This window comes from Astatotilapia calliptera, chromosome 7, assembly GCF_900246225.1.
Source record: "Astatotilapia calliptera chromosome 7, fAstCal1.2, whole genome shotgun sequence".
Taxonomy (NCBI): domain Eukaryota; kingdom Metazoa; phylum Chordata; class Actinopteri; order Cichliformes; family Cichlidae; genus Astatotilapia; species Astatotilapia calliptera.
In genome coordinates this window covers 50029191-50056980 of record NC_039308.1, presented here as the reverse complement: position 1 = coordinate 50056980, position 27790 = coordinate 50029191, and the positions used below count along the sequence as shown (strand labels likewise).

The 27790-nt window shown below is 40.4% G+C and overlaps 3 protein-coding genes across 4 annotated transcripts in view; 1 reads left to right on the top strand and 2 right to left on the bottom strand.

The window, feature by feature from the left end:
- Positions 1–9689, bottom strand: part of nell2a (neural EGFL like 2a) — an 86006-nt gene extending 76317 nt beyond the window's left edge. For both annotated transcript variants that reach the window (XM_026175366.1, XM_026175367.1), the window contains exons 1-2: positions 9222–9689; positions 8826–8954 (exon numbers count right to left, since the gene is read on the bottom strand). In XM_026175366.1, coding sequence (XP_026031151.1) covers positions 8826–8954; positions 9222–9273 — 181 coding nt within the window. In that variant the 5' untranslated portion in view covers positions 9274–9689. The remainder of the gene's footprint in view (positions 1–8825; positions 8955–9221) is intronic.
- Positions 9690–16712: 7023 nt separating this feature from the next.
- On the top strand, positions 16713–21071 carry dbx2 (developing brain homeobox 2). Its single transcript, XM_026177061.1, has 4 exons — positions 16713–17187; positions 18046–18129; positions 20022–20206; positions 20435–21071. Exons 1-4 carry the CDS (start codon positions 16911–16913, stop codon positions 20618–20620), a joined length of 732 nt encoding a protein of 243 aa, XP_026032846.1. The 5' UTR covers positions 16713–16910; the 3' UTR covers positions 20621–21071.
- Positions 21072–23198: 2127 nt separating this feature from the next.
- szl (sizzled) lies at positions 23199–25091 on the bottom strand. The gene is made up of 4 exons (XM_026177060.1): positions 24425–25091; positions 24157–24323; positions 23929–24021; positions 23199–23819 (listed from the first exon to the last, which is right to left on the bottom strand). Exons 1-4 carry the CDS (start codon positions 24703–24705, stop codon positions 23509–23511), a joined length of 852 nt encoding a protein of 283 aa, XP_026032845.1. The 5' UTR covers positions 24706–25091; the 3' UTR covers positions 23199–23508.
- Between the last annotated feature and the right edge of the window lie 2699 nt (positions 25092–27790).

Genomic DNA, 27790 nt, shown 5'->3' with positions numbered 1-27790 from the left:
CTATGGTATTGGTTATTGGCATAAGATAATTAGACTATGGAGAAAACTGCTCAACCCTAATGTTTACTATAACTTAACTGCTGCTAATATATCTTAGAAAATAACAAGTGCTCTTGCTAAAAAAGATCAACATTATTCATCATCTGTCATCATTTGCCAAAGGGGATAATGATTTCTCTCACTGGTGCAGGCTAACTTAAAAATCAGGTCAAGTTACTTACTCCTAGGTGTAGTATTGGAATAGCCGTATTAAGCTGAGGACTAGAGGAAAAATAAGTAATACGGGTGCTGGTGTGGATGGGAGGGTATTTTCTGTGTGTAGTTAGCTGGTAAACTCCTGTTCCACCAGCGTGCCCTCTTTCCCTCCCCACCAAGTCTACACAGATGTCTATGTTACTTTAATGGAAGCATCAATAAAAGATGACGTTTCTCAGAAGCAATCACATCAAAGAGCTCACTTCCAGCTACGGGATGCATGCACGATGCCCTGGCACACTTAAGCGCTCCAGGAAGCTAGCATGGTGGCTTTTCCTCAGTGTATTAGCATTACTTCCAGCTGGTGGGAGTAGCCAATTAACACAATGCAATGTGAAACTTCAAGAAACGCTGTGATGAAGACTGAATACGCATACTCATCACTTACATAAGACACAATGACAGCATGCTTTAAAAAAAAGGCCTGTTTCGATTCAGTTGCGGTACTTGCAGTGTACACTTATAGTGCAAGCATTAGCTTTTTTTTTTCTTCTGATGCAGGCTTTTAAGCCCATTAGGTGCATATTTTGAGTCATTTCTCTTTAAACAAAAGCGTACACTAGATTTGTCTCACACCAAAGGAAATGCAGAGGGCAGGGATTCATGCATTTTGCATCACCAGTGGAGTATCATCCCAGTGACATTGGCCGGGGTGGGACAGATGGCCCAATGACTGCAACAGGGTTTCTGCTGAGCAATAATCTGCTGCTATCAACAGATCCTACTTAGTAACCAATTCCAAATGGCACTGCTGACAATAATCTCAGAATGAGTTTGTTTTCATCAAATTATTAAATGGTAATTTAATCTGTAGTCAGATTTAATTGCTTTTATTAAGAAAAGTCATATATTTATTGTCATGGTCTCCTGCCCGGCTACATGTGTTGTTTGGTTTTCTCTCTCTCTCTCTCTCTCTCTCTGCCTGGGCGGAGCTCACTGTGGGCTCCCGCCCTTGGCCCACACACCTGACAACAATCAGCTGTCATCACCTAGGAGCACTATTTGAGGCTGGAACACAGATCCTCTCGTCGCTGGATGATTGTACTACAGACGTTAGTGATTCTCCCAGCACCTGTGAACCTGTGCGTTGTGAGTGACTTCCCTCTCTTCTGCTACAGAGACTTTCCTCCCCGGACCTGTGACCTCCCTGCCGTGTGAACGTGTGTAAGTTTGGGCAAGAAGACGTGAGCGAGTGTGAGAGCGCTTCCCCGTGATTCCCTGGAGTTTGGATTTCCCTTCACTGTATATATCGTGCACTAGTGCTGTAAATAAACTGTTTTTGGAGACGTCTAACCGCTCTGCGCTTGAGTTCCTACTACCAGATTGTGACATTTATAGTCTTTGATATTATGCACCGGTCAATCTACTGCCATGCCATGAGTTGAACAGAAAGTAAAAATGACATCTCAATCATGAGCAAAATAAGCACAGCAGGAGCATCTGTCAGGGCGGGGCCCAGGGTTGATGAGGCAGGGGGGATGGTAAGGATCAAGGAACCTCTACTACTTGTCTGCTCTACAACTTGGCAGCTATGAGCCATTGGCTATATGTGGACAACTCTCATCACCCATCTTATTACTTTAAGAGAAGGGGCATCTTTATATGGGTCTTTAAGGGCTTGTCGAGTAGAGGCTACGTTGGCATGGAGCAAAAAGATCTGTCTACACTGAATGAATTCAATCCAGCAAAGATTAAGTTAGCATATGTATTAGGAGCATCTCTGCATTCCTTTAAACATATACGTGAAAAACGAGTAGATGAGTTTGTGCTGCGATGAGTAGGACAACTTTCCCGTGTGCCAAATCAATAAGGCCCTGCTGAGGGGGGCCTTTGGTCAATTATATATTGGCAAGTGCCTGGATGGGACAGCCACCTGCTCCTAATGACCACTCTGATGTGAGCTACCGACACAAAATAGCTTGAAAATGATGACACGGTGCATAAAATTCTAATCAGCGTATTTTCGGTGCAATAACACATCTCACGTCATCTGTTGTCGATGTTTACAGGCTATAAGGAGCAGCTGATAGTGAAGAAGCTGCTTTTGAGACACACAGAGTTTTATCAGCTGACTAAAGATCTCCAAAAGCCTCAGGCTCAATAGCATCCCTCGGAAGCGCAGCTTAGGGCTACAGCCTAATCTTATCTCCTGGGTACATTCTGCTTTATTAGTTATACTCAGGCCACGATTTCCATCCTTCAGCGTCACGTCTAATCTTTAACTGTCTAACGGTCTTATTTTGTCTGACCCATGGTACACAAGCCGAGCACTCCCATTCACCCATCCACCCCCACCCACACCCACGCACTCTATTCTCATAGAAAAATATTGGCAGAACCGCACCAATCATCAGCTAACACATTTAGCATTTCGAACAGGTGCCCCCACAGCACAGCGTGAGAGGCCAGATACGCCCAGCTTTGCCACAATCCTTTTCTCACACACTGCTTTCATGTCGACCTGCGCTCACAGAATGGGAGTTTTTCTAGTGAACAGACGCCGAGTTTCTGTCTTCCCACCACGCAAAAGGCATTGGTTAGCGATTTATAAATTTCTCGGAGTGAAATTGCTACTAAAAGCACCATCGCTGATATTAAGTATGAAGATTACAGCCTCGTTTTTATGCGAATAATGAAGAGTTTCGTTCTCCGGTCTCTAGTGGATTGCCAGAACAAAATAACACCTCCTACATCTTTTGCAACAACTCTTCAACAACAGTTTCCAAATAAGCGATGTTCCTATCAGTTAAGAGGGACTGAGCCATGAGCTGCAGAGAATGTATAAAGCCAAGAGGGGTCCAAATAACGCATTGATGCAATCAGAGGAGGGAAGACCCAACGCTGCCATAAACCATGTAAACTTGTCATATTACACAATGTTTTTACACAAGACATTTTATCTGCTGGCCTGAGTGTAGAGGGATGTGCGTGGGAGGGACAGGCAAGAGAATATCTCTCTTGGAGGATTAGAATAATGATAAACTCTCCGCCAGAAGCAAACTCAAAACCCTTCATTACTATCAATGCACACGCACAATCACCTGTGAACGCATGCACGTAGATGAACAGGTGTGGACAGCAACACATACGCAGACACTGTAATGCCAACATTTTGCCTAGCCTGTGCAACTCTAAACAAACACTGCGTCAGTACAGAGAGAGAAATGGATGCAGAGGTCTGCGGTAAGGTACCTCTACATACACTAGACACATATACAAAGACCAGCCCCCTAAAGGTCGTTACAGCTCCTAGATATTCCGCCACACTCAGGCAATCTGCATTCGGCGGACCATCTCCCCCCCTGCTGTGTCTCCACTCTCCTGGAACAAATACTAAACTGAGCCAAGGGCACCTCCAGTAGTGCCTTGGCCAGCAATATTTTCCCAATTCTCAGATCGCCTCCTCGGTGACCGCCTGTCTGACATTCACACATACACACAGCTAATGACAGCCTTCCAGCCACCCAACTGTATAACAACCCTGGGGGGATAGAAATATCTCCCCCTCCATGGTCACTGGAGCTCCTGTGTGGAACAGAGGATCAGGTTTGCCTCAGAAGGCAGCAAGCAAAAATGACTGGCCACAGGGAGTTGTGGATAATGTCAGTCATCAGGAAAGATTGGACAACTTTTCTTTGAAATACAGCACAAGACACAACGACTGCTGTATATCGAAGGATATGGGATTATTTTATATGAATATAAAATGCAGGTGGAATGGATCAAGCAAGCTCTGACCTCAGGTAAATTTTGCTTTTAGCTTCAGCTTCACCGACAATTCTGTTTGGTTCATCTTTAAGCAGAACAAAATGTTATGGTGTTAAAGATTGCTAAGAATAAAGTTCACATCTAACATTTATGTTAACATCTAATGTCTAACATTAGCCCCTGAGTCTTAAAAATGTTTTTATTCTGAAACCTGCTAAAGAAAATTGTCCACACTGCACAATTTTTCAAAATGTTTTGGGGAAAATTGGCTTCAGGCAGAATAAAGCAGACCTTTGTTACCTTACACTTTCAAGAAAAATTACTCTTGGTCCTGGAAAATTCTTGAAAGAATGAGTTTCTTGAGTTTCTGTACATATTATAGTCTTCTTGTTAGGTTTGTATTCATCCTACCTGAATACAATCATGCCTGTATTCATATTTTAAGGCTGGGATTACACTATATTACCTTAGAGTCCATTTGGCAGTTGCATGCACAGTTTGCACCCTTAAAGTGTAGTATCTGCACTGACAATTGTACCAGATCACAACAAATTAGAGGCTACATCTCCTCAGAGCTTCACGCACGCCCGCTGAAGATAAAATACACACCACTTGGACACTTACAGCACGTATGCAATATGCAATAAACCTGTGTTACTAGTCGCTGTAATCCAGCCCATATTGCCACAAAGCGATGCCTTCTGCATGCTGTTAGAATATGAGTGATGAGGATAAAATCGCTAATCTTTGTTCCACACAGAAACGCAGAACTTCAGCTTAATGTGAGGCTACGGCAGTGTGAGACAGTCAGCTAGGGATTTTCCACACTCAATCTCTTTTAGTACCAAATTATCACTTTCTTTTCCCATCCCTCTACGTTGGCTCATCAAGGAAACACTCTGTGAATCCACAAAGAAGGAATTTCATAATAAGGACTCTTTGACTTCAGGAAAACCCAACTGACTTGTCTGAGGCTGTAAGAGCTTCATGTTAGCTTCAGATTCACTTTGGAGAGCATTTTCACACGGAGCACGGAGGAATGTGGATTCTGTTCCTCTATTACTTTGGATATAGATTTTTTTTGAAGTCCATACGATCAACAAATTAACATGTAACTGATTTTAATTTACACACGTGTCAGTGATGCGTTTAGCAAAAAAGAAAGTTAACCTTTTTAACTATTCAGCATCAGAGTGTGAAAAAAGGCTGAGGAACTTTACCCAAGGTTTCTCAGAGCTTAGTGATTATGTTTTTGTTTGGATTCATATTTTCTGTTATTAACTAGATGGTTTTATTGAAGGTAAAATGGTTTTAAGCATCTAGCTGAACTCTGCATATTTGTATTGATATGAGAGTAAAAAGCTTCAATCTCATTGAAAGTGAATGCAGCTGTCATGGACAGTGTGACAAAGGAAATCTGAGTGATGTCAGCCATTCTATTATCTTAGAAAAGATTTGTAGAATATTCATTTTAACTGAAAGCTTCTGCAAGCACTGAGAGTTTAACAATACACCAATAATGGTGTTTTTTAATGGATCTTTCTCCATCTAAAAACCTCAAATTTCCTTCTGTTTTGTAGATTTTCTATGCCAAATTAGTTGTGTTGATTCTTAGTTATTTTAAGGACTCCTGCAGAGCTAGATTGGCATGCTAGTTTTACCCCATTAGCACATTTTTCTATTTAATTATTTATGGATTCTTTTGGCACATTTTCCTACATTAAATAACATTTTCTTGTCTATTTCAGGAGGTTTTTTCCTTTTAATTGAATCTATTTGCATCGTGAAACTTCAATAAAAGAGAAGCAGCAAACGCAGCACTTGCAGTGAGAAAAAAGAAGTGCGCAGAAGTTCAGCATGATGTGTTACGCTAACCACTTTTTGCCAGTGTTAATTGCATTATTATTTCCTGAAGCCACTTTCCCATTTTGCTTTATTGTCCTTCCTCTAAGTGTGAGGTTTGCAGAACAGCACCCGGTGAACCTGCTCAATACAATTCAGCAGAGTGCAGCTATCCTGTACGCAAGCTTTCTCCAGAGCTCTGCCGCTGAAGGACTGAATTGCCCTCTGAACCTCTACATCTTTCTATAGCACAGTACTCCACTGCATCATAGTTACTAACAGCTGGTAAGTGTAGCCTCTGCACTGGAAGCACATCTGTGACGTACACAGAAATGCCGGACAACAAACCGACATTTCCTCCCTGCTTCATACAGATGTACAAATAAGCGCGCGCACTAACAAGGCATTACAAACGAGCCTCTTCCATCCTGTTACACTTTAGTGTCACAGGAGCCAGGGGCGTCGTCACCACAACATACAAAGAAACACCTCTCTGGCAGTGTTTAAACAGCCTGAGCAGAAACATGCTTCTGAGACAGGCAGGATTCATATAAACACAGACCAACACAATTACAAGGGAGCCTTGTGCTGCAGCTGAAACAATGCTTCTAGCAACTGTGTTGTTTGCACTTTGAATGAGTTCGGTCCATACACTTGTAGCCATAGAGGGAGAGAGCGTGGGTGTATGTGTGTTGGGGGAAGGGAGTGCTTCTGGGTGTGGTCCCCCCTCCCTGCTCGTGTATACCAATAGATATACGGATGTCTAGATATTAAAAACTGTGGGGGAAGTGCTAATGATGTGATGGTTTTGTGGCGAGCCTGAGTATCACCTTGGCACAAGAGGAGCACAGCCTGGGGCAGGGAGGGGGCCTTTTTTTCTGCCTTTATTATGCCCGTCCCTGAGGTCCACCTCTCCTAATGTCATGCAATGTAGCTCTGACAGCTACCTTCAAAAGCATCAGCAGGGGTTCGCTGAACAGAAATCCCCCCACTGCTCATTCCTTTCCTATTTCCTTTTTTTCAAAACAAACACATTCAGCAAACAGAGATGCATAGAAACAGCATACAGCAAACTAACAGCACACAACACAACAGCCGCTTATCTGCACGTGGACATACACCTATTTCTATACTGTGAATTACACTCTTCCACTTCTCTCTTAGCTCTCAGCAGCTACTCCCCCTCCCTCCCGCTTCCATCCAGCACCCAGAGATAACAGCCTTCCCTTTGGGCAGGCAGGCAGGCAGGCAAGCAGCGGAGGGGACAGCCATGGATATGTTCTGCCTGCTATCTAATGAGCGTCGGAATGTCACTGTGGGCCTGTCTGCTGGTCCCAGCTAGCCAAGCCTCCATACATGTGGAATCAGCACAGTCTATCAAACAGCTGGCAGACAGCTCTGCTCTGCATTTCTATCTCTTCCTCTCTCTCTTTCTCCTTCCCATCCCAGCTTCTTTCTCTCGAGCTCCCGCACTCATTTTCTCTTTTACAGAACGTGCCTCCTCCTTTCTGTTCCTGATTGCAAACAAGCAGATGCCCAGGTCCGTTCTGCCGTTGCAGCTCTGCCCGCCTCCCCCTCACCCAGCATCATCGACTTAACATAGACATCCCAAATGAAGGATGGAGGCAAGCTACCATAAATAAGACACTGCTGTCTCCGCCTGGATAACTGTATGTACTTAGCAAAAGGTATCGTAGGAAAATAAGATAGCGCAATGACAAAGGGGTACCAGTCACAGAATAGTTGTTCTTTTTCTCCTTTTATTTTGTGGAAAGAAACCTGCAGGTAGCTTCTTTCACTAACTGTCTTTGTTTCTCTCTCTCTAACTCTCCCTTTGCTACCCGCCTGTGTAGAGCACTTCTGAGTGTTGTCTACACAGAGGACATCAAATGGCCTGCCTTCACAAAGATACTGGAGTTGCTGCTCCATGCAGAAGTGCCGCTGTCTCAGCGGTTGTGCAGGGAGATTAGAAGATATCAGCGAGGAGGCGGGGTCGACAAATGATTGTGGTGTTTCTCTGTCCCAAAACAATGCCGTCACTTTGGTACATTACGTGATCCGTGATGAGAACCTTCTTGTGGAGATGTGTTACATCGCCATATCTTTTGTTTTGCCACTGATCTGGGAGCAAAAAACAATTTCCTCTTTTGCTACTTTTGCCTGGGTTATGATAGACATCTCCATCCCTGTGATGGAGCTGTTAACAGTTTCATTTGGATTGTAATGAGCGTCTGACATCAAGTAACAAAGACGTAACACTGACAGAAATTTAAAAAAAAAAGAAGTGAAAAAGCATTTTAAAAAGTCAAGCACGACCTCATCTTTGACAACTCTGTTTTGCACGCTACACGCACTGCCTTGCAGCTGACAACATGATCACTCTGCGGCCCATTCACATTTTTAGCGACGCAAACTGTTCAAACTCACACACTCCAGAAGATCACCAAATGGGTGAATTCTTGCAGGGGGCCCATTCACTCTCCAGACTCACTTCATATATCAACTCTGACTGTGGGATTTTTGTCTCAGCCTAATCTGATTAAGCTCAGCCATTCTATGATTCTTTGTATGATCCTCCCATCTCTCCCCCTCTGCCTGCCCTCAACACAACACTTTTTCATGAAAACCGAACATGCCTATTGTTCAGGCAGGTGGTAGTCTGAGGCCACCCCCCCAGCTAAATCCAAATAGAGAGAAAAAACTGATAATGCACTGTATGTTGCAGTTTACAGTCTGTTACACAGGAACAGACAAACACAAGAATCATATAAAGGAATCTGGTGCACAGCATTATTCGATGATCTAACATCAGACATCTACGGGCATCTCAGCTCAGGATCTGTGGATTACTGGGCTGCATCATGTTGGCCTTTCTAGTTGTGTAAACAAAACATACAAAGGAAATAAACAAAATGAAATGAGTAGTTATCATAGGAAAACATGTTCTTTGCATGGACATCATCTCATCTGCTTTACATTTTAACTTCAGACAGAGACAGAGTGAATGTGTGTTATGGTACCTTGGAAGTGGAAAGCTCTAGACTCGCTGTGGAAGCCCTGGACCTGAGTAACTCCATCAAAGCCTTCTCCAAGCGTTAGTTCATCAAATACGCTGATGCGCAGGGCAGGGTCAACCCCAAAACCTATAACTAATTTACAAACAGAAAACATTTTATTTTATTTAAACCACTGTTATTAAAAAAAAGAGTCTTGTGATGCTAGAAAAAAATATCATGTTTGTTTCAGGGGGAGATGTGTCAGGTCAGGTTAAGATTAAGAGCTGATTATTTCTGAGAAGGTTTGGTCACAAGTTAAGCAAAACAGCACATCATTTAATGAAGCTGATCTCATGTTAAAAAGCAAAATGTTGCGACATAACGGTTCATTTAAAAATCAGTGACAGCCTTTTGTCCTACCTGAGGAGACGAAAAATACACCGGAAATCAGAAACAGCTGTAATAATCTCATGATGAATGTATAAAAAAAACAAAAGCAAAATTAGTCCATGTTTTGTCCACTTCCGAGAGACAGCGTTCTTCAATCACATGCGAATGATGTATCACCCTCGCACGGGAGGCTGTTACCAATCCCAAATGCTGAGCGGAGGCATCATCACAACTTTAGATGCCCGGCGATGCGAATTTTTTTTTTAAAAAAGGGGGGAGAGAGAAGCAAATCCGAAAGAGGGGGAGGAAAAAACACAGCAATGATGCTGAAATTATTCCATGTAACACAGGGTCTGCTCCATCCGCATCATCCGCGGCACAGGTGGCTGACAGAGGACGGACAAAGCGAGCTGCTCTGCCTCGGCAGCTCAACAGACGCTCCTACAGCAGTGCGAACGAGCTGTGTGCGCTGAAGGAGTGCAGACAGAGAGAGGAAGGGAGAGGAGAAACCTGTCAAGGAGCGAGAGACAGGGGGGAAAGAGGGGCAATAAAGCCCCCTGGTGGCCTGAGATGGGAAAAGCTTTTATATCCATTACATGCATCTCGATTGCAACCACGCCTCATCCTGGCCCATGTCTACTGTAATCTCTCTCTAAAAAAAAAAAGAAAAGAAAAGAAAAAAAGGAATTTTTGTCAGTGCCTTAGCTTACATGAAATTCAGGGTTAGGGTCAATGTTTAAATGTTTAAGAAAGCAAGAAGTAACGACGATCAAGACAAAAATCTAATTATTCAGTTTTATTCTATATAAAGCAAAATAAATAAATAAATAAATAAAAACAGGCTTTGTGTGCGCGTATGTTATTATATTGTTATTATTACGGGATAATCCTAGGGTTTTGGCTCATCTTATTAAAACACTGGGTAGCAACCTTGATCTTTGACTCCAATTTCAAATTTGACAGTCAAATGAATTCTGTGGTCTGGAAGCAGTTTCTTCCATCTCCGGACTAAAAACTCCTTGACTTTGTTATGTTAAAACTGGACTACTTAGAGCACTGCATGCTGTAGTTAGTCCATCATCTCTCGCCCACTTACAATTAGTCCAAAAAGCTGCAGCCAGATTATAGAGTGGGACAACGAGAAAGAGAGAGAGAGTGATCACATTACTCCAGTGTTGGCAGCCTTACATGGCTCACTGTGTATTACAGAATCCATCATGCAGTGGCACTGTTTGTGTTTAAAGCCTTAAGGTGTCTTGCACCTGCATATGTGGCAGATAAGCTCCATATGCTACTGATGTACAATTTACATACTTAATTATTATTTGGATTTGTCCATTTGGAAGTCTACTTGGTGTGACGTGCTTGGATACTCATGTTAAATGTAATCAAAGTTTCAAATGAAGACGTCAGCATATCAACAAATAATTCAGGTGAGTCAAAAGCTTAGACTTTAGGCTGCTCTAAACACTTTGTTTACTTTACTTCTTCATTTGTGTTTCCGTAGAGAGGCTGACACAGCTTGTTTCAAGCAGCTGATGAAGTGAGGGGTTGCATCAAGTCTCAACATGAGATAAATAAAGATTATTTTGAACTATGAGTCAAACAAAACAACTTTAGAGTCCAAGAATGAAAATATAGAGTTGAAAAGACCGTAATAGGTCTAGTATAAATAGATACGCATGTTTGAAACGAAATTTGAATGAGTTACTGCTGCAAAGTCGGCCCAATCAAATGAGAAAATGCACTTGCTCTCTATCATTCATAATTGGATAATTACTAGCTAACCGAGCAATATATTTCAGTTTTTATATATAAACTAAGTCATGGGATATCTAAAAAGTCTAAAAGGGAAAAAGGAAACAATAAATGAGATAAGCATTGCTAGTATAAGTATATTGCTTTTCAATTTACTGAGACAAAGGTACATAATTGTTTTTATTTTCCATCTTAAGTACATTGCAGCACAAAAGGCCTAACTACTATTGAAAGGTGGAAGGCCAGCAAGCACAAAAAGCTATTTTATGAGTTATGCCTGTTTATTGAAGTTGTCAAGGTTGTGTACCAACTTTGGAGGTTAAAAGTCCCAGCGATTATAGTGGTAAATGGTAGGAACCTACCATGATAAACAATCCTTCAGGCATTGTCAAGGCTCGCCCTCTTTTCCTTTCCTTTTTAGCAATGTTTGGGTTTTCTTTTCAGTTGATGTTGATAACCTCCTTTACGTCTCTTCCAAACCATCTGCCTTCCCTGTCCTTGTGAAGAAGTCAATGGAGAAAAAGCCACCTGTCACAAAAGCACAACATTTTACTGGATTATCATATATGCTAAAACTGCTTTTTGATTAGAGTTGTGACCTGCTGCAAGCACACGTTCTCAATCCTTCTGTAAAGGTGACGTCTGGCTTTTCAGCAGGTGCCAAGAAAGCAAATTAAAATTGAGTCCTTGGCTGACTGTGTGCCAATTGAAGCAAAGGCGCTCTGTGGGTTGAAAATTTATTTATTTATCTCGCATCTTCTTTATCATGGCACATACTAACCTTCTGAAACCTAACTGTTTAATCAGCATCCATGTTATGCCAGTGATGTTGATTTTGAAATTATTACATTTTCATTAAATCCTGATCAATTTTCTGCCAGAGGAACATAAATTGAAGACTTTTCCAGAGGCAATCGATCATAAGTCCTTAACAAACTCAGGCCAATCCCTGGATGACAAGAAACATCTTTTGCTGGCTATGCTGGTTTCTGAAGTCGAGCTGACAAGTGGGCATCAGCAGATATGATTCATGGGCCGCTGTGGTGCTCAGATCCATCCCAAGGACCTTAGATTAACACCAGCACATTTGCCATTTAAATGCGCCTCTCCTTCAATATAGCCTTCATCAATGCCAATAACATGTTTTGTTTTAATTATAATTCATGCAAAACAGATGTTTTTTGACAAACAGGCTATTATCTGTACCAACTGAGAGCGCATCTACAGCATGCAGCTAATGGGTGGCTATTGTGACCAAAACAAAGACAAGCAATGGCTCTTCATGCAGTGTCACATCTGTTGTCTGAGAGGGCGACCAACCCACTATTCATTATTAATAATTCCATTTCTTCTGGGTCCAGACACAGGAAATGTAATTACTTTGTATTGCCCACAACTTGTCATTTCCTAAAGTGCCATCAGGAAAATAAGAGTCATTAAAGCATGCGCCCAGCAAAGAATCAAAAGTAATAAGCACGCGCACTGCCAACACACACCTGCGCTCGCACGTCAAATCTCTCAAGGCAAAGGCAGAAGAACAGCGGTACTTTCATTTATCTAAAAAAATAATAATTAAATAAATAAATAATGAAAACTAGATGGATGATGCATTGCAAAGCTCTCAGGGGCTTGTTCACTTAGGAAATAAATATACCATATAGACATACTAATGCAAGATCTACAAAATTAAAATCACTTAAAGTAGCAGTGACGGAATACGAATGAACTGCTGGGAAAAAAGAAAGAAAAAAAACTTTGCATATTGTTCCCACAGGGGTCTCCTGGGATTCATTTGGTTCATATTTCTATGTTATAATGTCCTTTTCTGAGTTTCTAATTTGAATTATATTCTATTAAACCTGTAACGTTTTATTGCATCATCCTGCCCAGTAATGTATTCTAATACCTTTGCTTTGACATGTTTTTTTTTTAATTATTATGAATATTATTTTCAATATAAATGGAAAAATATTTAAATTAAGCTGCGGTGGACTGATGGAAGTCATCTGCTATTTGTTGCAAAGCTGCATTTTTAAATATTTGATGCTGATGCAAAAACCAGACAGAGTTTTGGGAATCACGCAGTTAAAATATTGATGGTCCCCGTTCTCTCAGCGCCATCGTGGGTACATGACAGAGTATTGCAGGCACTCGATCACAGTGGAGCAGTACTGAGGCCAAACAGACAGTGTCACTCTTGGACCATGCCAAAGGGTAAATGCTCAACTACCCGAAAAATGGGCAACATACACTCGCGGGCCACTTACTTGGTATAACTGTTGCTCGTTAATACCTAATTAACCAGTCACATGGCGACTTGTGTCCTGACTTATGATGTCATGGTGTGGACGATATTTTCTTAGCACACAACTACTTAGACTAATTACAACAGATATTATTTAAACCAACAGCCTACTTGAGTATGGTTGACGATCTAGCCATCACAATCTAACCACTGTGTTTCTGTCATCAGAGGGAAGTCACAAAGCTCAAATGAGCTCAGACTGATTTCTTGAACATGACGGTGAGTTCACTTTGCTCACTTCCACAGTCACCAGATCTCAATCTAATAGAGCACCTTTGGGATGTGGTAAAAACAGGATCTGCATCATTTATGTGCAGCTGATGGAACAATTGTATGATGCTAGCATGTGAATATAGACCAAAAGCTCTAAGGAATGTTTGCAGCACCGGTTTGAATCCATGCCACAAATAATTAAGGCAGTTAGCCAAACCTGGTACTAGCAGGATTTAAGTGGCTTATGAGTGCAGTGAGTTCAGGGATGAGACATAAATCAAGATAAATGACAAAAATGAGCAAGACAAACTATGTACTACCAGATCTCTGTGAGCAGAGTCACCCTGTATTAAGGGCCCTATTATTTTCTGTAGAAACTGACTGCTTAATAAAACATTTTTGCACACTATATTTGAATATTACAAATTATGAGTCAAAATCACTTACATTAAATTATATATAGATATTTCATATCTAACCTCAGATGGTAAAGGGAAAAAATAATTTTAAATCTATATTAATGGGGCTGCATTGTTGCCCTTTTATTAGCAATATGTACACGTTGAAAACTCAGAAAAGTTCGATCACAGCTTTGACAGCCTTTTATTCTGAAAATTATGTGTTTTTCTCATGCCTAAGTGCCGCACAGCTCCACAAATATGATCCGACAGGCATGACGTTGTTTTGTGAAAGGTACACAATAAGACACCATAGTGGCACTTTATTTCATTTAATACATTTATTCACTCTCATTACTTTTTTTTTCAGCGCTCTCTTTTGATAATAGAGACTCATGTGTCCTACATGCAAAGCTTTAAAGTGGAGATAAAAACAAAAGCTTTTCATTGCAATCAGCTTAATGTGCCGTACTCTTAATGAAAATGTGGTCTTAGGTATGTTGAAGCCTTTATAGACTGTCCATGCAGAGCAGTTGCTCCACAAAGCCACTCCCATTCCCCCAGGATCCTATTGTGAACATGTGCAGTGAGCTGGCTCATTGGGCCCTCATGGTGAATGGCCCGCAGCCATTCACTCAGCATACAGAAGCTCATTAGAACTCTATAGGCACACAATTGAGAGGCTCACATTAGAAACTTCCTGTTCTGGGGCATAGACACTGCACACAAAGTGCCAGTTTGCTGCTAAACTAAGCGCATTGTCCTCCTGATTCATAGAACCTGGCCCTCCATTCACGATATTAAGTTCGAGTGGTGGAATATCAATTGCGTGTGCAATGGGCCAGTATCTTTTTAAGAGCTTTAGTGGGGTTAAAAAAGAGAGAAAAGGGATCTCAGTCGGTCTGCAGAGTGCTAGTTTTCAACAGACCCATTGTGAGGAATCTGAATGAAGGGAGCCCTGTTTTTTCCCTCCAGTTCTAAAAAGAGATGGGCATCAAATAAATTCACATGAACTTGCTTCAGGGTGTTTCTAAGACCTACCCGTCAAGAAAAGCCTAATTATACCTCCCTCTCCTGGAGAGCTCTATTGGAATCTGGCTAATTACACAGTGGTGAATTTTAATAATGATACGTGCTTACTGATGCCTTTTAAAATGTGCACAAAGTTGGATGAGATTTGTTCTACCTAAAAAAAAAGTCACTGAACACAGAGAAATATACAAAGTTAATAGACACGCATAATGCTTTGACGAGTGTCATCATGTTTCTGACCTCTTTTAAACTTACTACACTGACATTTTTTGCTCAAATGCTAATTTAAGAACAGAGAACGTGACTCGGTGAAAGTCCTCAGTGTTATCACATAAAACATGCCTTGATACACAATAAGCTATTTAAGAAACAAAAACAGTTAAAAATAGCACTAAACAAGGCTTCCCTCCTGCTTTCTCTCTGTCATGTAAACAAATGACTCTCTGGCGAACAAAAAGCTTCAGGGGGCTATCACAGCCACTGGTCTATGTGAAGCATGTTAACATGAACTCGCTTAACAACAGTGGAAAGTGCACGCAGACGCGCTAACACTCATCATGTGACAGAGCACTATGCGTTCTCCACCAGCCTGAGGAATAAAACCTCAAATTTGATTACAAGCAACCTTTGGCTCCCTGGCCATCACACAATAGCCTGAGCTGTCTGGGCCAATTTCCATGCTCAGCATGAGGCATCTACACGCGCAGCCTGGCGCTCCCAGTCGGCCCCACAAACACACAAACACGCTCCCAGATGAGTGTGGATATGCCTGTTTACTGTGCCTAAACTACGGGTCTGTCGCCCCTCTTGTTGGACTTTCTATGACAATGTTGAGGATCATTAGCTGCAGTGTGAAAGGTTACACAAGCCTCTTATTGGATGTGTTTATGCCAAAACACTAACACACGTGTGTATTTGGGTGGCAACCTATATCTCGAAGCTGCAACACACTCATATGCAACACATACAATCCATATAGTGAAAACTGAATATTTAAGTGCTTGATTTTTCTGCCTGAGGAGCTTTATGGATCTCTGTAAAATCATTTGTACATGTAAAATTTTTAAAGCTGACAAATAGAGTTCTGCAACAATTACCAAAACTGAACAAGTCATAGTTCTGAGGGTTTGTCTTCTAATATAAACAAATGTTGCTCATTGCACTGTTTATTTCATATAATATGTTACAGAAAAAAATACCCTAAATTGCAACTAATATCAGTTGCAACCAGAGGGAAGAAAAATACGATGAAAAATTGTAAATTTCACTCAAAAGGTTTATTTTAACTAAAACAATTAAGGGTTTTTCCATTATTTATTAAGAAATTAAACTGCATGCTTAAATAAGCCCAGTTATCTTGTAAACAGTGCAAGGTGTCTTGTGCAAGTGATTTAGAAAAACAACTGGACACTTTCTTTTTATGACCCAACTGAAATTTGCTTATAAGTGAGGCAAAAACATTACAATCGGATTAATTTGCCAACTGATATTCCAGAAAAACGCAAGATGTTCTTTTTAAACCTTCAGCAATGAAAACAACTCTTACAGAGCACAAATGAACGACGGAGGTGCTTGCATGGTGCACAATAGCGCTCCGAAGGAGGCTGGAGAAAGGAGAGAACTATTTACTACTGCAGAAGAGTGTTTGGTGCATGCTAAACTTTGGCCAGCACTTCATTGTCTCTGGTGTCGATCATTTAATAGGCTAGTTGACATAATGAATGAGCCAGACCCACCTTCTGCCACTCCAGAAAGGCCCCAGCCTTATCTGAATTGAGAAGCACATTAGAGCCCCTCGGCCAATCGTGACACAGTCCTGTAGCATAGTGCAGGCCCGAAGGAGGAAGAGCAGACAACTTTTGGGGGTTTTTTTGGTTTTTTTCTGTGGTTGTTTTTTCAGAGTTTAATGAAGTTGGCCTAGTCACTCAAAAAGGGATTAAAGGAGAATTTAGTGTCACTGGGCTGTGACTGCTGAAGAGGAAACTCTAGTGTTCAGGTCACTGTGTGATCAGGATGGTCTCAGTTCAGAGCTGTACCAGGAAGAATATGGCTGGCTGTCCTCCTGCTGTACCGGGATATGGGAGCTCAGGAAAGAGTTTTCTTATCGACAATCTGCTGCAGTCTCAGACACCTTCAGCCGCTTCAAAATGGACAACGAGTGGACACCTGAGACGAGCAGCGTGTGAATACCCAAGGAGAACCTGGGGCCCTGAGGACGGAGCCTTGGAAAGTCGGACCCAAAGTCTTCGGCCAGTGAAAGACTTAGGAGGGCCACATCTGCCACGTTCTGGTAAAGAGATTGATTTTATGCAAGTGAACCTTTAAACAAAATGTAAACTGTTTTTCCTTGTATGTTTTAATTTGATTGTAATGTAATGTAGTTTGTTTTTTTTTTTTTATGAATGTAAAGCTACAACTTTACATTCAAATCACACTAATTTTTTCCCCCCGGTCTTGCACCATCTATCAAACCCAGATATGTAGAGGAAAAACATTGTTCAATTAATAATGTAATACTGCTACTTTTGATGCTGCTTAGAGGTTTTATAAAACATGAAAGTAGGTAAGTATATCCATCTTTGCTAATAGTGTCATGTGTGAGTCCAAGACATGAAAAAATGAACAGATAATTAACAGATTTATACCCTTGCATGAAAGAAATAATAATCACTTATTTCTGAGTAATAACAACATTTTGTAAAAAAAAAAAAAAAAAAGTAATAGTTTTTTAACATCAATTTGTAAATGCTAAAAAATGTCATTACATGTAGTCTAAATATTTAACAGAACAGTCTCTAAATTCTATGCAGATTTGCAAATAAATGTCAGTTAAAAGACAGAAAACTAGTGACTGATAACAGCTTAGTCAACATACAACTGGTAAGCAAAGATGTAAGTAAATGCATCAATTTTACTATTTACTTAGTTTCTACAAAATCTGACTTCTAAAAATCGTTGAAAATGTTAAATCATAATTCGCACAAATGCCAGTTTATTTTAAAACCGTTAATGTTTAAATACAATCTGAGACTCAGTTTTGTAGGCCTTCAGAAATATGAGCTTAGTGATTCAGGTAAGTGCTTTTGGGGATCACAGATATCACACCTGGCAATCGCATTACCCTATCTGACTGTCTCTGTGTTTGCAGATGTGCTGAGCAGTGTTTTCCTGCCGAGCCCGCAGTATCTGTTGGCATGCTGCGGTGGGTCCAGCCCCCCTCCTGTCTTCTCCAGTGAGTGTTTTATGCCTCATCAGCAATGCCTCAGCTACTCTCTAAGCATTAGCAGCAGGGTCTCCCATGCTCTCCACAGCTAATTACCGATGCAATGCCAAAGAGCTAATTCTCCGTTCAGTTCTGCACAGCTCTATTCATAAGCATTCACGGTTGTTTAGGAAAGGGAAAGAGGGGTGGGCTGCAAGGCTTTTAAGAGTCCCAGAGGCCCCCCTACACAGACACGCACCTTTTTTTGTACATGCAAATACACATTTAATAGTGCAAATATGCAGCACTAATAAACATCTTGTCTTCTGCTATATTAAGATAATAATTACCAGGTGTGGGTGATTCTTACTGCTGAGTAAGGCCAAATGTTTCAAAGCTTTACTCCCTCAGCACATTAACAAGTTTGGGTGGCAACACAAAGAGTTTGAAATAAAACTTTCAAGGTGAATAAAATGAGGCAACAGTTACAAAAGCTATTACTGCTTCCACTGAAGGAAAATTTACATTTTTTAAAGCATGGTTCAAAGTATCTAATTTAGGATTTGTGAAGAGTACTAATTCTTCATCATCATTTAAAAGACTGAAATAAGTCAGGCAGTTCTGATATTTGGTCATTTTCCCTCATTAATTGGAAGTTATTAGTTTCTGCACCCTGTGATGCCTGTCAAGAGTCGTGCAAAATAGCACAAATCAGAAAGCCGTCATCCCACAAGTCCCTGGGGTCCCCTTAGTAGGTTGACACTTTCCCACAGTGCCCGGCAACGAAACAATGCCAACTCTAGCCATGACCAATTGCCACTTTCACTCCACCATCCACACGCGACCTCGCTGCAATTTTTCACTCCAGCAATGAACTCCACTAAGCACAAAAAAGTCCCCCATTTTTCAGTAGAAGAGGGCTGGACAAGTAACATCCCCCACCCATTGTGTGGCTACAGGGCTTGGTTCGCCGACCCCCCGTCTTTCTCCTGTCCTTCAACTCTCATTCCTGCCCATTGAAGACCTCTTGACTAGGACATAAAGCATTCAATGAAAGTGACTTTTATAGACTTATTTGAGCTCATCTTCACATACAAACTGGCTTCAAACTTGCAAGAGAAAAGATTTAGTGTTGGGCCACTGAACCATCGAGTAATGGCATTTCCATTGAACAGCTCTATTGTTGGTGTCCCATATGGCTCTATAGTTGGCCCACTAGAGTAGACACACGTTGCCCAGGAATGACCTGGTAATCAGCTATTTAAGTAAAAGCTATTGAATGCCAATAGAGAAGTGAAAAGCATGTCCAAACCAGTTTTGTGCTCTCTAGAGGTGGTCTATGTGCAGATTTGTCGTACAGATTAAAAAGGCAATGTTGAATAGATCAGATAAATTGTTTCACTTGACTTTTGTTGTGTGTGCACCTGTGAGTGAAGCAGCGTGGTATTGGCCCTCTCAGGTCACCAAATCTCCTTTTTCCAGGTTGAAATGGTTTTCTATTCTCATTTAGTCACCCTCAGTTTGTTAAATTGGACAAATAGAAAGAGGATTCAAGAATGTGCGATAAAGTAAGTGTGACAAAGACAACTGGGTTTGAAAAAGTAGGAAATGTGAAACAGTAAGTGGATATATTATAAATGTGGAGAAGATCCGATTTTATCCAAAGCTTGAATAACCTGTTTCCGTTTATAAGACACTACCTTGGTGTTCCACTGTCTGCTACTTACCTTCTCCAAGATGTTTTTTCATGAATCTACACTTTTTGTTTAAACTGATACAGTATGTGTTACAACCTACCTTGCAGAGATGAACCACCCACCATTGATTTTTATTGCTCTAATAAATAGCCCATTGAATATGCCTAGTACTTGAAACTGATGTCAATAAACTGACATGTTATTGTTCCTCTAATTCACTTTCAGAGGGAGCAAACATTCAGATGTGGTCTGCTAATGCAAGTCCAAACTCACGTAGAGGGATCCTTAGGAGAGCTGTGTTCTCTGAAGAACAAAGGAAAGAGCTGGAGAGGACCTTTCGAAGACAGAAGTACATTAGCAAGACAGACAGGAACAAACTGGCAGCTAATCTCAGCCTTAAGGAGTCACAGGTAATCGAATTCAAATGAGCTCATGTTTCGAATATGTGATCCTGCCTTACAAAAGGGTGCAGGGGAAAGTGACAGCTGTAACAGCTCACCTTAAAGATCAAACCTAAATTCCACACAGTGACCAAGATCTCTAAACTGCATTTACAACTTAAAATGAGAAGCTAACATAATTATAATGAAGGACTTCACAAACTGAACTAAAACCTTTACACTGTCGCACTGCTTTAGGTAAAGATTTGGTTCCAGAACCGGCGCATGAAGTGGCGAAACTGTAAAGAGAAGGAGGTTCATAACATTCGTTCCCCAATGGATGAGCTCATGGCCCGCGGTCTTGGTCAGGAAGAAGAACCACAGAATTACACTAATGCAAAAACAGAGAGATCATCAAAGCAAAAGAGTGCCAAAGACACATGAGAGGTCATAATGTATGGAGGGCAAACTTTACATCTACAAAATAAAAAGACTACAATACTCTGATGGTTCTAAAAATATATGGATGAAACATTGTCTGTGTATGGCACGTTTCTTGGCATGATAAATGCAATTTGGTTCAGCTGCTTGGTCAATCACATTGCAGTGCACTGGCTTCAGTAAGCAGTTTCATGGCTATTACCCTGACAAGTATTTCCAGGAGAGACTGTAATTGGAGTCCATTAAAGGCCGGAATGATTCATTTCATTTACTGCACTTCCATATTAGGCTGTTTTATATTTCACATTTTCATAAGCTCTACACTTATGCTTTGTTTGTAATCCAAGTCCATTGGAACTCATGTTTCACTTTCTATATTTTGTAAATATTTTTGTCCAACTGTAAATAAAGCATTTCGATAACTCCTGTTTTAGACATTGTTTGTGCTTAGTGATCACCCTACTATATATTATTCATTGCTCTTAAATATAATCTTGTTAATGGAAGAGCATAATTACAATGAAGGTATCAAAAACCATAATGAATTGTTGTTTAAAACAGAATTGTATATAGATCACGCGCTATCGTGATCACAGTCCAGCTGAGTGCATTTCAGGCTGCAGAGATGATTTTTGACTTTATTGGAGTCTCTGCAGAAGCAGCAGGTTATGATGGTTGAATCCTCCTTGTTTATAGCCAGAAAAAGTCTGAAGAACAACTAAACTCTATGCAGAGATGTAACCCATGTTTCGAATATGTGCTGAAAAGAATAAAAGGGAAAAAACAAATTCTTTCAAAGAATGCATTGTATGATGGATTTATATATGGACTAAAAGTGAACTTTTGAGTATTAAGAAGACGCAAAATATATATTTCATAATTTGCCATAATTATATTTTATACTTCATTCCTGCAAACATAAAAAATCATCTGAGATTTGCAGTGAACACAAAGTGAAACATTTTCAACTGCAGTGTGAATCATTAAAATGCACTGTATCAGTGAGCCCTAGACCCTTGTTGAAGCTGTACTAGTTGATCCTGATTGTGATCCCGTTACATGCTCCAGTAGTTGTGACAGGAGCTCATTCCAGACCCACAGATAACGTCAGAATCAACCCTGTCAGTTGTTGTTGTTGCATGTGAAAGAAAAACTTAAATAACTTGTTGCTTTAAAACATCACTCCAGTCACCATACCAAAAAAATGTCTTGCTACTATGATTGAGTGACATTACTTATCTTAACCATATGTCTTTATCATTAACAACATCATGAACTCACTTTCAGTCTTTGAGTATTCTCTTGGTCACGTGGTGTTTGGTTACCATGTGTGGAACTTTCTGTTGGTTAAGAAAGAAATAATATTTTTGTTTTGTGAACACGGGGAAACAAACTACACAATTATAGTTTTGTTTTAATGGCAACTCAAATGAGGGTGGTTGATGATGATAAATGAATGACAGATAAAGGCTAATGGGTAATGATTGATGATCATTGTTAAGCATGAAAAACCCCCACAAATTTAGCATGCAGGTCTGTGAGATGCCATGCATTCTTGAAGACTGTTGTGTGACTCTATGAAATAGAGAGATCTGAATGGAAGGGAACATGGAATCCCGCCTGTCCATCGGGACCAGCGCGTTGCCACGCATTGAAAATTCAGGCATGAACAATTAGAAAGAAAAAAAAAACACCATTCTTAAATTCCACAAACACAAATTTGTTTGTAGTGGATAAAAATGATATTTTCATGTCATACAATTTGCTTATTTAGCAACTTAGCCAATGTACCCACACGGGAAAAAGTATTACAGACACTAGACTTACTCAGACATTTCAAATAAAGAACATTATTATTGGGGATAAATAAAAGATTTTAATTTGTTGCGCTTGTCTCCTATTCATTTTCAGTTCACATAAATGATTTTAAATAAATGACCATTATCAAAGTAACCTTCATCACATCAGACATGTGACACATTGTGTATTATATGGAATGCTGATGATTTTACTTCACAGCTATTCCCGAGGCTGAATTGGCTTTCACCAAAACAGTCAAATATTTAGCATTTATTTTAAACTCCAAGACAACATAAAACCCAAAAGGAGATTTTTCAAAAGTACCAAACACATCCATTGTTCATGAACTATGTCTGTTTGGACGAGCTGTGAAAACAAGACTATTCAAATGTAAAGGGAGTGATTGATCTTCTCGTTAGCATTACACAGAATGGGCCTCACGCTGTGAACATAGTGATCAAGACATTTAAAACAGTTTGGCATCTTATGCAGAACAATTTATAGGCAATCCAATTTGTAACCATTACTGCATGCTAGGTGTTAGTTTTACATTGTATTATGCAATGTTTCAGAACAAGTGGCATTAGTGTGCCACCTTGTGGTGACATAAGTGTTAAGTGGTTTTTATTTCTGATTTTTATTAGTTCTCTCTTGTAAGAGCAATAACTAAATAACTGTTGTAATAAAGAGATAAACATACTAGGCTAAAGCAAGGCTTTTGAGCATAAGCATGAGGGAAAGAAACCTCACAAATATGTGGTTTCATAGGACGACTATTTTATTGTCATTTATTCCAAACAACACACGGAACATCATAAATACAGCTTTTAACAGAAAATATAATCTACTATAAATTTATATGTATAATACTATGTACAGGTTTCAGTGCGTCTTAATTCAGTGTGCTAACAAAAGCACTAACAAAGATGAAATGAGACGGCGACCTGCTCAGATGAGCAAATTGCTTGAGTCAGAGTCTGTTCTCATAACAATTACCCTCTTTTACAAATGCTTCTTAAAACCCAGTGCCACTGAGCTCCATCTGTGCCTCAAAACACAGATTTCAAGCTCCTGTTTTGGTCCATGTCCCTTCAACATCTGTGGTGCTTCCATTTTCGAAATGCCACTGCAATGTTTGCATCTTTTCTGTGCCAAGGGAAGACACGAGTCAGAGAAAGGGTCCCATCATGCTGCACAGAACCAGTCAGCACATAAAGCTGTGACCTCCCAGGACGCACAAGGGCACGGGCACATCTAACGTTGATAAGGAGCCACTGCTGGAGCAGATGCTGGGTGTCATAAGGCAACAGAGGACCCTGACGGATAAACTCGACCCGCCCCTCAATTTCAAATTCTGGCTCTCCTGTGGGTAGGCGAAGACGGTGGAGTTTGGCAGTAACAGCTGTAAAGGAAAAAATGAATAATAATAAACACCAGGAAAATCGGAAGTTGTGACAAAAACAAACAGATGTGACTATACCGCAGCTTTTTGAGAGATTTTTTGAACGTACCAAAATCATGGCTGCAGAAAGAATCCAAGATTGTTTTTGATTCAGGAGCCTCTTCCACATAAGGACAGTTTTGACAGGCAGATTTAGGCAACCCTGCGATAAAAATCAAACATTATTTAAAATAACTGTGGTAATCATAAAACAACCTGAAAGAGTAAGGAACTGGTTTTCTATTATTCCAGTGGAATTAAACATTATAATCCTTAATAATGAACATGTAGTCTTTACCTTTAGAAAAGATGCCAGGTTTTCCATGGTGAGAAAGACACATGTCTTCCTCAGCAGGGAAACGGTCACAGTCAAGAACATCAGGCCATGAGTGTCCTTGGCAGGCAAGCACTGGGGCACAGCTTTCCCTCACTGCCACACACAGACTACGGCAGGGCTGGATGAAACTGAACAAATAGCAACAAGATGTTACACAGTGAACAACGGTCATGATTATTAAAGGAAAGAATAAAAAGAAAGCAAAGCTCAACACAGAAAATCTACTTACGTGTCAAGACAAACAGGGGCAATGAGGGAGCAGAGGAAGGCTTGTGCTTGAGGGTGGCAGCCTGTCTGCAACAGCGGCCTCCAATCCTCTGAATGTGGCACCACCTCGCTTTCCAGGCTACTGTGGCCCAAAAAGTTTGGCAAACGCATCTCTGAGTATCCAACATCTTTGCAGACATGCATCTTGTGGGGAATGGCAACACAACGAGTAGACTGACCCATGTCAAATGCCAGTAAAGGACAAGCCATAGTCATAAGAGCCACAGTGAAGAAAACAGCCATAATGTCAGGATCAGAAAGCCAAACCAGGAGAGGACACAAGGATAAACAGGGAGAGCTTTAAACCAGCTTTCTTGTTGCCAGTCTCTGCTGAAATGGCATGATATATATACAGCAAGGTCAGCCAGCCCCATGAGTCTGTAGGTCTGTTATCAACCACCAATCAAAGATGCAGAGACGTGTCTTTGGAGATAACGACTTGTTTTGTGATGACCGCAGACGACAGGGGGGGTGGCAGTAAGCAGATGGTGTGTGGAATAGGGGGGCGGGGAGGGGGAAACACTGGGGAATCCCAGCCCCAACTTTCACCACTCAGTTAAGTCACACGGTCTCCTGCATTCGCTTTTATAGGTCTACAGGGCACAAAAATGTTCATGAGAAAGAAAAAAGGAAAGTTTCAGTATTCAGGGGGAAAAAAGGTCATTTTGAATTTGATGGCAGCAACATTTCACACACACAGGGTGTGACATGTTGTGACAGGGTCACGTTTACGACTGTGTAGCATTACTGTTTTTTTTAAACAATAGTCTGTAAATGTCTGAGATCTGAGGAGAGCAGCTGCTGGATTTTTGGGAGTGTTGTCCCATTTTTGCTTGTTATAAAATCTCAGCTGCTCAGCAGTCCCGGGTCTTCTTTTCCTATTTTTCATTTTATGATGCTCCGAATGGTTTTAGTTGGTGTAAGGTCTGGATGGCATTTAGGCCATTTCAGTGCACAGACTCTTCAACTATACAAAGCCACGTTGTAATAGCTGCAGTTACAGGTTTAGGATAGTCTTGCTAAAGAGTGAAAATTGTTTTGTCAGGATGCTGTTTTAAGGGTTGTATGTGCATTTAAGTATTAATGATGTGCTTTCACTTGTGCAGGCTTTTGAACTGAGTGGTGATAAGTTGGATGGTCTGTCTCCTCTTTAGTGTAGAGAATGTGGAGTCTATGTTTTGCAAAAATAATTTCAAATTTCTATTCATCTAACCGTGGAACATTTTTCCAGTTCGCTTCGGTCCATTTTAAATGACCTTCGGCCTGACATTTCCAATGATTTTCAGCCTTGCGCACAGAGATTTCTCCAGATTTGCGTAATTTTCAAACAATTTTATTTAGACGATTCATTAGATATTCACCAGTCCTTAACAAATTTATGTTAAGGAACTGTTCCACAATATTTCTGTGTTCTAACATTAATAAAATATGGGTTTCTAATATATAACAATCATTGCATTCTGTTTCTGTTTACACAGCATCCCAGCGTTTTTGGAATGCAGTTTGTGTATGAAGTTGTTTTGCATCTCTGAAAGTTCTATTTAAAAATAAATAAATGAGGTTTTGTAGACAGTCAGGCTGTCTCCCTTATACGGCAAGCCTCTTTCATGTGTTCCTGCTTCCTAATTGGAGACTCATCTGAAGAGCCTCCAGTTCTCATTAGCAAACCAGTGTCTCCTCTGGCACACCTGGCTTTGATCTACCAATAACCCAACCTCAGATCCAGATGTAAACTCTTTAATTTATCCATTTCATGGAATAGAAGCTGAGAAAATTCCTGTTTCATTAACCAATGCAGTGACATAATGACATATTCCAGATCAGTTTAGAGAATTTAGACCATTTCAATTCTTCTTTCTCTAGTAACATGTCCATAAATTTCCTATGTACATTTGAGGTGGGAAAAATATCCTGAGAAAATATGTCAAAGAATACCCTTTTTAAGTTGTTTTTTTTTAACAAAATAATAACAATAAATAATTTAATAACGCAGCAATGTATAGCATTCACCGTCAGTGAGAATTATGCCTAAAGTGCATCCCAAAAACCCATTCAACAGACCAAAGGTCTCATCTTTATTTGTCAACCATAGATAAAGACACTCATTTGTCAATACAACAGAACTCCATTACAGCATCGTCATGTTTGTTTTGATGTCGTCTGTCTCTAGGTTTAGATCTGTATCTGAGGCTGATGCCACTAAGACTTTCTCTTACAAACAAGAAGGCTCTATCCTAACCAGCCTCCTGTGGCTGGTGATCAGAGATGACAAAGTAAAGTGCTTTCTGACTGACCACATTTGTGTGTGTCAACGCTGTCTGCTGTGAGGACAATGCACCATTGAGCCCTCCATGGTTGCAAGCCCTCCAATGAGCAACAGCTTAGTCAACTTTTACAATCTGATGAGCGGAGACTGGTTCCAGAGCTTGGGTAGACGAGTACAGTCAGTAAGATGGGGACTAACTGAGCAACAATAGTTCAAGACTAATTTGGGAGAATAGGTCAACACATTTAACAAGCTCCCCCTGCTGAGTGCCCAGCAGGGATATATTGTTGAGCCTAATGGATGCCTTGTAGACACAGTGTCTGTCTTGGTAATGTGTTGCCTGCCCCTACCTCAGTGAAAAGGTGATAGTGTAGTGATCCTAATACCTGAGCAGCTCTGTCTTAATACAGTAGACGGTCTAGCTTGGACAATTATCCCTTAAAGCCAACAATTAAGAGTAGCTTTAGCCATTTTCCTACATATTCTGCACCATCTGGCTTTCATAGACATTGAGCAGAGGATCTGTACGACCAAGCGATCAACTTTTAAGTTCAGGGCTGTCATATGGACTTAAACAGTCCATCATTACCTGTTACCATTTTCATTTAAGTTAAAGTGATTCTTACACTAAATACCTAAAATCGAGTAAGCTACGCATATATATTTATACGCAGAATTTTTAGTTTTTCAATGAATTTCCCTGTTTAAATGCATAAAATACAAATTTTCAGCTTACAGCTTATAGAAATATAATTTATTGTCCCTCATTAGGTAAATGTATCATATTTAGCTCAGAATTATGTTTATTTCGAAGTTTCTACCCACATGAGGAATTTGTCTTGGTGTCATGGTGCAAAAATAATAGTGGTACAAAACTACATGGTATTTACAGTACATCTAATATATACATATCTATACAAGTACAATAAAAACAAGAATACTTTAAGTTAACTATTTATTGATTATTACCTACTTATCTACAAATTTTAGCTAGTAGTTCTAACCGCACATTCACTAATGATTACAAGAAAAAAAGGAAAAAAAAAAAAAATCAGCCCATGC

Coding starts and splice junctions, on each gene's coding strand:
- dbx2 (XM_026177061.1), top strand. CDS start 16,911: ATGGTCTCAGTTCAGAGCTGTACCAGGAAGAATATGGCTGGCTGTCCT. Junction 17,188..18,045: donor GCCACATCTGCCACGTTCTG/GTAAAGAGATTG, acceptor CTGTGTTTGCAG/ATGTGCTGAGCAGTGTTTTC. Junction 18,130..20,021: donor CCCCCCTCCTGTCTTCTCCA/GTGAGTGTTTTA, acceptor ATTCACTTTCAG/AGGGAGCAAACATTCAGATG.
- szl (XM_026177060.1), bottom strand. CDS start 24,705: ATGGCTGTTTTCTTCACTGTGGCTCTTATGACTATGGCTTGTCCTTTA. Junction 24,022..24,156: donor ACCTGGCATCTTTTCTAAAG/GTAAAGACTACA, acceptor TTTTTATCGCAG/GGTTGCCTAAATCTGCCTGT. Junction 23,820..23,928: donor TTTCTGCAGCCATGATTTTG/GTACGTTCAAAA, acceptor TTTCCTTTACAG/CTGTTACTGCCAAACTCCAC.